General features: G+C 40.8%; 1 protein-coding gene across 1 annotated transcript; it reads left to right on the plus strand.

Annotated features, from left to right (window-relative positions):
• The first annotated feature begins 3,680 nt into the window (after positions 1 to 3,680).
• Positions 3,681 to 14,336, plus strand: LOC124136403 (beta-1,3-galactosyltransferase 1-like). Its single transcript, XM_046502332.2, has 2 exons — positions 3,681 to 3,887; positions 12,032 to 14,336. The coding sequence occupies exon 2, from the start codon at positions 12,794 to 12,796 to the stop codon at positions 13,850 to 13,852; it is 1,059 nt and encodes a 352-aa protein (XP_046358288.1). The 5' UTR covers positions 3,681 to 3,887; positions 12,032 to 12,793; the 3' UTR covers positions 13,853 to 14,336.
• The last annotated feature ends 513 nt before the right edge of the window (positions 14,337 to 14,849 follow it).

Consider the following 14,849-nt stretch of genomic DNA (forward strand, 5'->3'; position numbering starts at 1 on the left):
CAACAACACAATCTGTGGTCACAGCCTGGCCTTAATTGTTAATTGTTCTTACTTTGTACATTCCCAATAAACCCGTGACGATCGTCGTGTAATTGGTCTTCAGCAACCCATGCTTGTCGTAAGAGGCGACTAACGGGATCAGTTGGTCAGGCTTGCTGTCTTATTAGATGCATGTCATCGTATCCCAATTACGTAGATCGATGCTCATGATTAGCCCATCTGGTCTGACATCTTCTCCTTAGAAATCACTGGACAAATCAAGCTTTAAATGAGACATGATAATTAAGAGAATGTTTTGCAAAGTTTATTTTGTGACCTTGAATTGACCTATATTTGGACCATACTCCTAAATTCTTTGCAAATGCATTCTCTGAAAAACACTTGCCCTTTTCGCGAACACCTGATATCACCACTGATTTTCAGTGATCCATTCATATAGTTTTCACTGCTATTTTGTCTTTTATGCCCAATAGAATCTGATTTTGTCAGATAATATTCTCTTGTGGTTTACATTTTATATTATATTTTTGCATCATCACCCGAGACACAAATAATGCAGTGAAGCTGAAATTTTCCAATCTTGATAATGACCCAATTTGCTTTAGAGGTCAAATCTAATTTTCGTCATGGCCGTCATGTCGCGCAATCCCTATTGTTCAAGGTCATTGTTTGTGAGACCCATAAAAACTAGGTTAGAATTGGTTTTCAGCACCCCATGCTTGATGTAAGAGGCAACTATGCTTGTCGTAAGAGGTGACGAATGGGATCGGGCGGTCAGAGTGCTTGTCATCGTATACCAATTGCGTGGATCGATGCTTATGATAATAATGACGGGATTGTCTGGTCCAGAATCGATTATTTGCAGACCGCCGTCATTTAGCTGGAATATTGCTGAGTGCGGCGTTAAACAAGAAACAAGAAATAAAACAAACAAACAAACAAACAGCCCCTACTGAGGGGCAACAAATCTTCAAAATCAAGTCTTTAGAATTAAATCTCTGGCGATGGTCTGAATTGCTTGAACAGGAAACATCTGATGTCCGCAAATTGACAGCATATAGATTTATCATAAAACTATCACAAACATCGACAATTCTGCTATCGATAGGCCGCTGTCACATGTGTACATTAGGATCCTGTCACACATGTTAACTCTTCCGTGAATCATCCCTCACATTACTGGTACTTCATAGTGTGGTTACTGTGTGAATTATATATTTGTTTGCCGTAATTCAATCAGCATTACATGACTAATGAATAAAGTTAAATAATAAAAACGTATCACTTTCTGAATGGCTTATGATTCCTTTGTCAAGGATAGAATAGTGTTCAGAACAATAACCACTTGGGATGTGAACACCTGTTCGGCTGTTATAGCTCCCTTTCTTGTTGTTTCAACATTGTGAAATCGTTGCCCTGATATTGTTTTTACACAATGGATCTTCTTACTATTCAAATTCAGTTTGAGTCAGTTTAGCCAATTGACCATCTATTCATCATGTGTTTACTATTCCTGATCTGAGAGTTAATAGGTGACACGGTATTACATGCTGCATCTCTGAACACAGTCACAGTTGTGTAAGTACCACCGTGCGCTGAAGGCGACTAGAAGCACCAAGCAGGACGGGTCATAGTAAAAAGGTAAGTAATTAGAATACGAGTATAGATTCGAGAAAATGCAAAGGTCGGTTGAGTTTCAGTATGGGAATTGTGCTTTAAAGGAAAAGATTACCTATTGAATATGTAATATTAACGCGACAACGTCCCTCCAATGATTCCATCGTGTTTTCAATGATGTAATGGATCACGATAAACTAGACCCTCTACGATTATATGAAATGCAGTACGATAAACTAGACCCTCTACGATTGTATGAAATGCATCACGATAAACTAGACCCTCTACGAATATATGTACAGTATGTTCGGACAACATGGAAGAATAGGGAAATCAAAGAGGAGGAGATAAATATAGTAAAATAATTCGTAGAATTCCTTCCGTTCTAAGTACATGTATATAAGTTTGCCCTGCTTTAAATTAACCTTTGCATCGACCTTGAAATCTGCATTGCTACTTAAAATCAGTGAATACCAATGCGAAAATTGGTATGGCGTAGACGTTATGTAATAGAACATTTCTAAGCTTGTCATAAAAAAATAATAACAAAATGAATTAGTTGTCTTTATTTTTTTCTTCTCACATTTGAAACAAGGATCAAAATTTAACCTGACACAGAAGTCATCATTCAATGTACCTGGACTATATAAGATCATTTTGATATTGTATTACTTTATGGTTTTGTTTGTTCACTTGTTTTTTTCGTTTAACACCGCACTCAGCAATATAACAGCTATATGACGGCGGTCTGTAAATAATCGAGTCTGGACCAGGCCACCATCCAGTGATTGATATTATGAGCAATGATCCAGGCGTTTGGGATACGATGACATGCATCAAGCAAGGCAGTGAGTCTGATCACCCGATCCCGTTAGTCGCCTCTCACGACTAGCATAATCGTCTTTTACAGCAAGCATGGGTTGCCGAAGACCTATTCTACTCCGGATATCCACGGGTTGTTTAATGGATGAAGAGAAATATGTGCGTGAAAAGGGTAGATTAAAACCAACAATGCGTGCTTCGTGTTTTTATATAAGAAGACTTGCAGTCGTGTAAACTCACTCACTCATTCAGGTAGAGCTTCCGCCCGGAGAGCGGAAGGCCCTGGCTTCGAAACCTTGCCGCGTCATACCATAAAACGTTAAAAGATGGTACTTGTTGTTACCCTGTCTGGCGCTGGCAAATGGGCTAATCAAGGACTGGTCGGCTCGTAGTCAGTGTACTGTGTCTGAGTGGGGTATTCATGTTAACCTGCGGCATGGTATCTCAGTGAGCTAGCACTATAAATCGGCATCAGTCCGGACTTGTACAAGCAGCCACGCAAACACATACACGTATACGTCGTTAAACCCCATTTCCCCTCACCTCACTCACTCATTCACTATTTTCTCCAGAGTGAAGAGTACCGTATTGCCACAGTGTTCAGTGGCTTCAACAATTGTTTTGCCCCTTGTCATTCTAGTTGCCATTTTGGGAGGTTGGGTGGTTGTGAGGTTAAATCGTTCACTCGTCTCGCCGAAGACCCGGGTTCGATTCTATATGAGTACAATGTGTGAAGCTCATTTCTGGTGTCCCCCGTCCTGATCTTATTGGAATATTGCTAAAAGCAGCGTAAAACCATACTCACTCAATCACCAACTCACGCTGTAAATGTCTGCAACCTGACATTCAAGAAGTACCCCATGACCCGCCTCGGCAAAGCAGGCAAAAAGACAGGACACATGTCGACACCAAATTGTCATTCTACATCAAAACCATTAATTTCAAGACTTGTTTTTGTCTTTATGTGTAAAGATAAAAGCTTTCCTTGTGACTGTAATAACCAGAATGCGCCCTACAGACACACACCTGACTTGCACCTGAACAATCTTCTTGCACAATACAGAAGGTGAAACATGTCATCAGTATTTTTATGTAATGGCAGCGCATGTCTGCAGCTGCGTCAACAAGATGGGAAACGTTCAGTATATGTTGTGACTTCATTGTAACGACGTATCCACTGGATATATAATGCATGACCTGTTCCATGGTGTAGTGTCTGCATCTGTTGAGGTGTGGTGGTAATCAAGTCTAAACCTCTGTGAAGTGAGTTACAATATGGTGTCTTCACCAAGACGAGGGGAAGTGAGTTACAATCTGGTGTCTTCACCAAGACGAGGGGAAGTGAGTTACAATATGGTGTCTTCACCAAGACGAGGGGAAGTGAGTTACAATCTGGTGTCTGCATTATCTCAAAGTGAAGTGAGTTACCATCTGGTGTCTGCACCAAGGTAAGTTGAAGTGAGTTAGACTCTGGTGTCTCCACCAAGGTAAGGTGAAGTGGGTTACAAATCTGGTTTCTGCACCAAGGTAAGTTGAAGTGAGGTAGACTCTGGTGTCTGCACCAAGCAAGGTGAAGTGAGTTAGACTCTGGTGTCTGCAACAAGACAGGGTGTAGTGGGTTACAATCTGGTGTCTGCATTAAGACAGGGTGTAGTGGGTTACAATCTGGTGTCTGCAACAAGACAGAGTGTAGTGGGTTACAATTTGGTGTCTGCAACAAGACAGGGGGTAGTGGGTTACAATCTGGTGTCTGCATTAAGACAGGGTGTAGTTGGTTACAATCTGGTGTCTGCATTAAGACAGGGGGTAGTGGGTTACAATCTGGTGTCTGCATTAAGACAGGGTGTAGTTGGTTACAATCTGGTGTCTGCATTAAGACAGGGTGTAGTGGGTTACAATCTGGTGTCTGCATTAAGACAGGGTGTAGTGGGTTACAATCTGGTGTCTGCATTAAGACAGGGTGTAGTGGGTTACAATCTGGTGTCTGCATTAAGACAGGGTGTAGTGGGTTACAATCTGGTGTCTGCATTAAGACAGGGTGTAGTGGGTTACAATCTGGTGTCTGCAACAAGACAGGGTGTAGTGGGTTACAATCTGGTGTCTGCAACACGACAGAGTGTAGTGGGTTACAATCTGGTGTCTGCATTAAGACAGGGTGTAGTTGGTTACAATCTGGTTTCTGCATTAAGACAGGGTGTAGTGGGTTACAATCTGGTGTCTGCATTAAGACAGGGTGTAGTGGGTTACAATCTGGTGTCTGCATTAAGACAGGGTGTAGTGGGTTACAATCTGGACATTCTGCGCAGAAACTTTTTTTTGAAAATTAATCCAAGTCCCAAATTACGATTATATATAGACACTGAGCAACCACTGTGTGAAGACTAACGGGGGTTTCAACTAACATCCAGACCATTTTTAGTAAAACCTGCATACAGCTCCTCTCTTCTGTCATTGGAAATGGTGTTTGTAGCAGAAGAGACAGGTGCGTTTCTCTTCCTTTCAATCAAAGTGAGTATCCATCATTAATGTCCAAGTTTCGGCTGAACAATTCCATTACATTGGGAACAATTAGTGTAACTCTTGGGGTGGGGGTGGGGGTGGGGGTGGGGGTGGGTTCACGTTTGTCATAGCGGTTAATGCGCCATAATTTGATGTGCAGAATTGCGTCCTTTACTGGGCAAGATCCGGTTTGCCTTTGCTTGTCAAAACTATTCCCACATTCTTGGTTCACCAAAATGATATAACCAGTGGACAGAAGCGGCGTTAACAGGTCGTTTCAATGTTGTCTGTCGCGCGCATATTATTTATGTATCTGATAGCAGACTGCAGAGGGTTCGGCGACGCCAGCCCATTAACTACATTGTGTAGGTCATTGCAGATCTCATCAACCAAGTCAAACGATCGGTGACTTGCTGTTCCATAACGTGATTCATTAAAGTAAACTAATACCCGAGGCAAGGTCATTCCTGATACATAAACTCCAAGTCTGACTACAACTCTAGGTGAATATTGATCTTGAATTATTCACAGACACGGGCCCCCAAACACCCGGTATTTGGTATCAGCAGGCCAGAGGAATGATCGATACACGTTTTGAGTTCGATGGACATGCTACCCTGATACACTAGTGTGTCAGAATATAATGCATATCTGAAGTATCGACCCCCTAGTTAACCTGCATACATTTCTGACCTCGTAGGGATTGCGATCCCTTTCAACCTAACATTGTTGTAAGAGGAGACTGAAAGGATCGCATGGTCAAGATGGGTGGATTGGCTGATTGCCTGTCACTCTGTGGTTTGTCTGGTCCAGATTCGATTCTTTAAATGCCTTACAGTTGGAATACTGGTATTTCTCTGTGCCATGATTCTGATGTTCTTATAAGCGTTTTGAAATGAGGATTTGAATGGGAATTTCTCCTCAGAAATTAAATCTAAAAGTATTCTTCCTGCAATTCAAACCTCAAACTTCCCAGAGCCCTTGACGTGTTTTCGTATATCAATGATCTTATGTCGTTCAATAATGATCAAATAGCCAATTCTCTTCCACTCATTTAACCCCCTGAGCTCAGAATTAAAGGAGATCAGTGATACCGCCTCATATGTCTTCTATTTAAATGTATGCATACAAATTCAGACAAAATACTACCCACAAGGCTGTATGATCAAACGATGTCCGATACAATTCCATATTTAGACTTGTTCCATATGATCCTGTATATTTTCAGGTGAACACTTGACTTGCATTTGCATGTGTTTTTCGACAATGTCAGAGTACGCTATCATGTAATATTCCCGCTATGTGACGGTGGTCTGTAAATAATCGAGGCTGAACAAGACAATCCAGTGATTGACATCATGAACATCGATCCACGTAATTGGGATACGATGACATGCATCAACCAGTGAGTCTGACCTCCCGATCCCGTTTGTCACTTCTTACGACACGCATAGTCGCCTTTTACGAGAAGCATGGTTTGCAGAAGACCTATTCTAACCAGTATCGTCACGGGCACCATACATATATATGGCTTTTGACATTTTTTCAGGAATGTAGAAGATTGTGTCCAGACTTAGTCGTACCTATATTGATTAGTTTTTAAGCATGCGCGTATTTGGGGTATAATAGATGTGGATTCGAAAGTTTGTCAAGCAATTCACTAATGTGATCACCAGATACGGTAGGATGTCAGGGGTATTCATCTGGAAGGTTGTTTAGTGGAGACTACATCAGTGGACATTGCAAAGCTTCCACTTTCCTCCTGCATCGCCCGTAAAAGGCAACTGAGCTTGTTGTTAGAGGCGACTAACGGGATCGGGTGGTCAGACTTAGTTGATGCATGTCATTGTATCCCAATTGCGTAGATCGATGCGCTTGATGCCAATCACTGGATTGTCTGGTCCAGACTTGATTATTTACAGACTGCCGTCATATAGCTGGAATATTGCTGAGTGCGGCGTTAAACGACAAACAAACCTATCAAGAGTGAGTGAATGAGTTTAATCGTTTTGATGAGATGGGAATTCTGAAGGGATGCAGATTTTAGACGTTTGACACGAGCACAGGAATGGTTCTGTCACACCTGGAAAAATAATCAGGGCGAATATAAGAGTCGAGCCAGCAATCATAGAATATTGGCACGCCTCAGGGACGCAACTCTGCGCAAGAAATCCCGGTGTCTTAGACGACTGGGCCACCTGTGTCCTTTCAAATAATGACACCGCCTTTGAAGTATTCATGTCTGAAAATGAAAAGGACACTTTAACGAACCAAAGACTGCTTCTCGTTAGCAAATGACAGTACACGAACCCTTATTGTCAAGCCGCCATTGTTTTAAATACTCCTTTATGGGCAGGCATCAATATTTACTATCAATCAACCCAAGGGATAGAGCACACGTGACATTTTATGAATGGTTGCCACAAAACAAGACACTCTGTAAACACCGTGTACATGGCTTTAAGTCGGCAGTCCAAGTCCTTCGTTCATGTTTTAAGATCAAAGCTCCAAAACATCACTTAATCGTATTTGAACATGTAATACACGACAGTGTCACAACGTAATGAATTGTATTCCGTTATTTGTTCAGTTCGAAAAGCTAGAGACATTTGAGTAAATGCAACCTGTCCTTTGAATTGCGCCCAAATGTTTTTTCTCGCCACGTCTGTGACATTTCCGATAGGAAAACGCCGCACTCGGCAACATTCCAGCTATATGATGGCGGTCTGTAAATAATGGAGTCTGGACCAGACATTCCAGTGATTGACATCATGAGCATCGATCTATGCAATTAAGATACGATGACATGTATCAACCAAGTCAGTGAGCCTGACCACCCGATCCCGTTAGTCGCCTCTTACGTATCCAAATTGCAGGGATCGATGCTGATGATGCCTCGATTTTTAACAGACGGCCGTCATATAGATGGAATATTGCTGAGTGCGGCGTTAAACAACAAACAAACAAAACGTCTCTGCTCGGGTACCTTGTAATTAGCATATGGTCGTGTGCTGCACCAAGTGAATCACATACCTCATAACAGTGATATATATATGTGAGTATGGTTTTATGCCGTTTCTAGCAGTATTCCAGCAATATCACGGCAGGGGACACCGGAAAATGGGCTTCAAGCATTGTACCATGTGGGGAATCGAACCCGGGTCTTCGGCGAGACAAGCCAACGCTTCAACCACTAGGCTACCCCACCGCCCCTAACAGTGATACAATAAGCGAGATGTGCAGTAGATACTTGATGTATGCTCATGTATACTTGAGTATGTTGAGTTATCGAATTTCTTCATAATTATCTGTACCCAGGCAACTCAACATTGATTGGGTTATGGTGTTTTTTGTTTGCCTATTTTACGCAAATACGCAGCTTAATTGGAGTTTTTGCTAGTTGTAAGACATTTGTGTTTACAATCTCATTAAAATCAGATCTTAGTGCTCGCTATCGCTAAACAAAGATCTGAGGACATCCCATTAGGGGTCACGTCAGAACGACCTTTCATCCAACCAATCAGAGCGTCGCTTACCAGGTCATGAAAGTGACAGTCGGAATGTGTTTTCTAATCATGCAACCACGATTTATTTAACACGGGGTATTCCGAATGACAGTTACATGTTTTATGATTATATCCATACAATCTATGCCATCTATAAGCCATTTTTAATCGAGAATACGTCAAAATATGTTTTGATGCGTAGTCGCCAGTTTGAAACTAGTGTCGTAAAGCTTGAGAAAGTTGCCTTCTGATTGGCCAAGGGCGATTTCTTGTCAGTCATTTCATTGGTCGGTCAAAATTCGCGAAAGGTCGTTCTGACGTGACCCGTAATGGGATGTCCTCAGATCTTTGTTTAGCGGTAGCGAGAACTAAGATCTGATTTTAATTTGATTGTTTGTGTTTACGTACTAAGAATACGAAACCAGTTATTGCTAAACGTGGTTTTGGCTTGAATATAATTTCTCAGAGAGTAGAGTGTGGTTTGAGAACGACAATGCGGCCCTCTTCACAGTTTCCACCAGAGGCACAACAAATACCCGTTCTTCTTAACAAACACACTCACACCACACAGGCACACAAACCACACCTACAGACACCAAAAAGGGAAAATACATATATAATACACAGACATACATGCGCGGGAATACCGCGCACACACGTTCACACACACACAAACACGCACGCACGCATGCACGCACGCACGCATGCACACACAGACAAATACAGAATTAATGAATTAATTACAGAATTAAGCAATGTAAAATATAACTCAAAAATATTTACGGTACACAGCTGACAAAATTTGATTTTAAGCTCAAGTGTATCAATTAGCTGCTTCAGCGATCGTGCACTTAAAGACCACATACAAACGTTAAGTCAATCACCAGTTATATCTGAAATGCGTGACAAGTCACTGAAACGTGGAAGCTATTTACATATCAAAGACGGCAAAATGAAAGGCATCGCTCTGTCACTCATGCAACCATTGCTGTTGTTTTTAGTCAAGCATTTACCATCCGGGAGATAGATAACCGTTGTCTGTCATCTTTAGAACCTCTGGAGAAACATGAACATGAATAGTGAGATAGAACAATTGAAGGTAAGAAACAGGATTACATGTACTATCGATGCATATAACATAGCTCTGGAGTATACATCCTATTTGCCCCAAAGCAATGTTTGTTTCTTGTTTGTTGTTTAACTCCGCACTTAACTATAGCAATATTCCAGTTATATGATGGCGTTTTTTTAAATAATCATGAGCATCGAACCATGCAATTGGGATACGATGACATGCATCACCCAAGTCAGCGAGCCTGACCATAAAATCACGTTAGTCGCCTCTTAGGACTAGCTTAGTCGCCTTTTACGACAAGCACGTGTTGATGAAGACCCATTCAAATCCGGATATTCAAAACTTACAAAATATGGAGGGGGTTTGCTCAGTCATAGTGATGCCACCCCACACCATAACCGATCCAGTAAATCTGTCATGACATCTCAGGTTGACATTGGCTTGACATTCATTCCGACGTCGCAGGACACGGTCACGCCTATCAGTAAGTGAGTTAACATTTAACGTCGCATCGGAATTTTTTCAGCCATATAGCGACGAGACCCAGTTGATACATACACCGTTTGTTCATTCATGCAGTTACATTCAAAAACAATTTATGAAACCTACTTGAGCATACTATATTAAAAAAAAATTATGAAGCATATTTGAGCATAATGATATCATGTATACAGTTTTTCACGCCTGTCAAGTGAATTAGGACTCATCTGAAAACGAAATACGTGACCAGTGACGATCAACAGTTTCGACGTTGTGTACACCATTGACGTTGGATGGCAATGTGACGATTTGTAGGGGGCGGCACAACACGTGGCCGTCGAGCATAGAGATGAGCTGCATGTAGACGTTTTCTAATCGTCTGACCCGTAACTCGTACTCAACTAGCCCGATGAAAGTTTGTTGCTATTTGATTCGCCGTTTGAGCTCGATTTCGTAAGCCTGGTTTCGGATTAATCGATCCTTTACTGTTAGCGTTGACGAGCACAGACTGCCTCGCCAATGTTATTTAATGTTCAAATCACTGGACCAATCTGGTCGCACCACATGGGCTACTCACATTAAGAATATTTTGTTAAATTAGGTTTTGGATATGTATGGTTAACACAAGATGTTGGCAATGTGAAGATATTTATTCATCTTTTTAGGCAAAGATTATTTGATAACCTTCAACAATCATGGTGTAGTTCTATCAATAGTATATCTGATACCTTTTATTATAAACATTTTAAATCCCTGTTAAATGTAGAAAAATATCTTACACTCCCCATACCAGTACATCTGAGAATATGTATATGACTGGTTTCAGATGTAGCAAGTTTAAACTTGCAATTGACTTGGGGAGATACACTATTGTCCCATACACTGAACGATTATGTAAAGATTGTATAGAAAATGGTATATCTTTTATTGAAGATGAATTTCATGTTTTACTTGTATGTGAGCGTTATTCAGCCCTAAGAAATATATATCTTAAACAGTATATCAAGTTTCAAACTGTAACATCTTTTACTGAAATTATTTCATCAGAAAACTTTGATGTTGTATATAACACATGTTTATATCTATATAAAGTCCAACGGCTAAGAGAAACTTAAATCGACTACTTCCTTGGCATGCGTAGTTCATGCAATCAACCATTGTCTGTATGATGGGCCTATGGCCTTCTTACTGAATAAACTGTCTGTCTGTTCGCGTTGAACTGGGGCGTTCTGAACGGAGTCGTTCGTTTTAGGTTTGTTGGTACCCGTTCCATAGTCTGCTAATCACAGAGAGTGTAAAACATTGCGGAATGGCAGTAAAAGTAGTATTGTAGTTCGTGGAAGTAAACAAACAGTACAAGGATAGTAGATTGATCTAAGTCAGCGTTATAAATATTTGAACTTGGCATTAAAACATCTTTACGATAACAAGATGTTTCTCGGATGACACATAAGTAGGATTGGAATGTTGAGGTTCATTGAAAATAGCTTAACGTAAGGAGTAACCAGGATCTGTGGTGCCGATTTCTTTGTAGGTTAAGCACCATAAAAAGTGCCTTGAAGAAAAACAAGAAACTTGGTCTCTATGAAATTAGATAGGGTAAGCTGCCCCGAGGAGTCATTACAATATCGATTATGACCGCAACACTGGCGTTTGCCGCCAAGCAATGTACAACTTGGATGCACGGGTGAGGGATGGGCGGTTCGTGGTGGATATAGGACGCCAAAGCTGGTTGTTTTTAACACAAGAGACTGTATTTCTGTTGGTCAAGCACATGGTCAACACTCCTGGCTGGAGGCTGCCATTTTGGTAGATATGGAAATTAGAAAATGGTAAAGACAACGAAATCGAGTATAACAAAAGTGGAATTGAATAACGAAACGACATAATAGACATTTGGGCACAAAAGGCTTTCTGACATAGTACTCATTACTTCATCTGTTATTTCTGTTCAAACAATTGTAGATAACATGTAGTTGGTTCAAATACATACAATTGCTGTTGTCTGACATTTCTATTCTTGATTTTGCAGATCAAATGAAGAAGACGACACAATGATAAAGACGACAATACTTTGTTGAAGATGGCAACACCATGATGAATTTGGCAACACCATGATGAAGATGGCAACACTATGATGAATTTGGCAACACCATGATGAAGATGCCAACACTATGATGAAATTGGCAACACCATGATGAGGATGACAACACCATGATGAGGATGGCAACACCATGATGAATTTGGCAACACCATGATGAATATGACAACACCATGATGAATATGACAACACCATGATGAAGATGACAACACCATGATGAAGATGGCAACACTATGATGAAATTGGCAACACCATGATGAATATGACAACACCATGATGAATATGACAACACCATGATGAAGATGGCAATACTATGATGAAATTGGCAACACCATGATGAATATGACAACACCATGATGAAGATGGCAACACTATGATGAATTTGGCAACACCATGATGAATATGACAGCACCATGATGAATATTACAACACCATGATGAAGATGACAACACCATGATGAAGATGGCAACACTATGATGAAATTGGCAACACCATGATGAATATGACAACACCATGATGAATATGACAACACCATGATGAAGATGACAACACCATGATGAAGATGGCAACACTATGATGCATTTGGCAACACCATGATGAAGATGACAACGCCATGATGAAGATGGCAATACTATGATGAATATGACAACACTATGATGAATATGACAACACTATGATGAAGATGACAACACCATGATGAAGTTGACACCATGCAGCAGACAAAGAAGAAAGAAAGTGCTTCTGGCAATAGTACTTCTGACCTGCTTCTATGCTTGTCTTCTGTGGTTCCCCCGGGACAGCAATGAAGCCAGTAACAACAGTAGCGTTGGCACAGTAAAAAAAGAGTCACACGGAAAGAATAAATTCATGGGCCTTTATTTCAAGAAACTGCTGAATCTGATCATGACTTGGTTCATTATCAAGAACGATAATCAATTGGACAAACTGTTGAACAAACATAGCTTCGTGTTTGGTTTGAATTCGAGACAGTGTCTCAATGTTTCTATCGGTGTTTTGATTGTTGTACATTCTGATCCCAGCAATGTTGAGAAACGAAGTGTTATACGAAACACATGGGGATCAGTGACCACGTTTAGAAATATGCCAGTTGTGTGTGTGTTCATGATGGGAGAACGAAACAACATTCAACAAGAAATTGTCCAAGAGTCAATATTGTTTGGAGACATTGTTCAAGGAAATTTTAAAGACAGTTACAAGAACCTAACGTATAAACATATAATGGCTCTTCATTGGGTAACTACTCAATGTCATGACGTGAGAACTATTGTCAAAATTGACGATGACGTGTTTGTCAATATTTTCAAATTGGTAAACTTTTCGCTAACTACTGGACACTTGCACAACAGTTTGTACTGCACAGTTTTACAGACTGGTCGTCCATTTCGAAAAGAAGGGAAATGGATAACCAGTAGGGAGGAATATCCTTTCGATTTTTTCCCCACTTACTGTGAAGGTATGGCCTATATTTTATCAGTGGATGAAGCGAAAAGGTTGACAAAAGCGTCTGAAAATACGCGATTCTATTGGATAGATGATGTTTACGTCACAGGTATTCTTGCACACAAGGCTGGAATTGGTCACAAACAGTTGCTTGAAACACACAAAGCTGCCAAAGCAGGTTTTTCAGACAATGACTATGAAAGTTCAGTAAATGATGTCCTTTTTTTCCATGATTTCAAAACGTCAGCCTCTTTATGGGAAAAGGTCAAGTTTGAGTGCTGTTCAACCTAGATGGGCTGTGGCTCACCTGTTAGAAAATATTTTATGATAAAAAGACTATTGCGTTTCTTCTCACTGGGAAGGAAATCGACAACCGTGGTTTTCTCAAAAACTCGCAATACCTTAAATTTTTCAAAATTTCATAAGACAGACAACAAATCCTTAGTGTCATCACGAAACTGGGGGAAACGGTGGACCGATAGTATGTATGCTAATTGTTTTGTGTCTTTAAAACCGATCTATAATGCAATAGAAAAACAGATATGAATGTAGGGTGTGATGTCGAAAGAATTTTGCTTCATATAATCATTTTCAAATCGAATCACCACACGAAGGGACAGTAATTTCCAGATTTATACATACTCGGTAATGGAAGTGTAATCCGAGGTCCAAGTGACCAACGTTTGAAGTGTACCATATGCATATATACTGAACCGCAAAAGAAACGTCACCATGGATAGATATATGAGAAACCTTATTTGTCCAAACACTGTAAACATACTTTGAGACATATTAAAAAGATGAAACTTGGCAAAACTGATCATCTAGGTGGAAGTTAAAGTGTCAAATGTTCTTAAAGTGAAACACAACACTCGTCTCTGAGAAAATGGCATCACAAGTCAGTATCTCGTGTGTCCGCCATGTGCATTGATGACTGCCGTGCAACGTCGATACATGGAATGGATGAGGCGGTTGAAGAAGGCCATAGGCACTTGAGCCCACACTCTGAAGAACGCCTGACGCAGTTCAGCTGCAGTTGTCGGCCTTGGTCGGACGTCATTCTGCCGTCTTTGAATCTCGTCCCACAGGTGCTCTATGGGATATAAATCAGGATTGAGGGCAGGCCACTGCATGGTTCTGATGCCATTCTGCTGGAGGAAGACTCTTGTTGCTCTCGCAGTGTAGGCGCGGGCGTTATCATGCTGAAACTCGTGGTTGCGGCGACGTGCCAAATGTAGGTATGGCTTGTGGTCTACTGACTTGATCAATGTATCGAGTTGCTGTGACA

Source organism: Haliotis rufescens, unplaced genomic scaffold, assembly GCF_023055435.1.
Source record: "Haliotis rufescens isolate VD_foot unplaced genomic scaffold, xgHalRufe1.0.p SCAF_22, whole genome shotgun sequence".
Taxonomy (NCBI): Eukaryota; Metazoa; Mollusca; class Gastropoda; order Lepetellida; family Haliotidae; genus Haliotis; species Haliotis rufescens.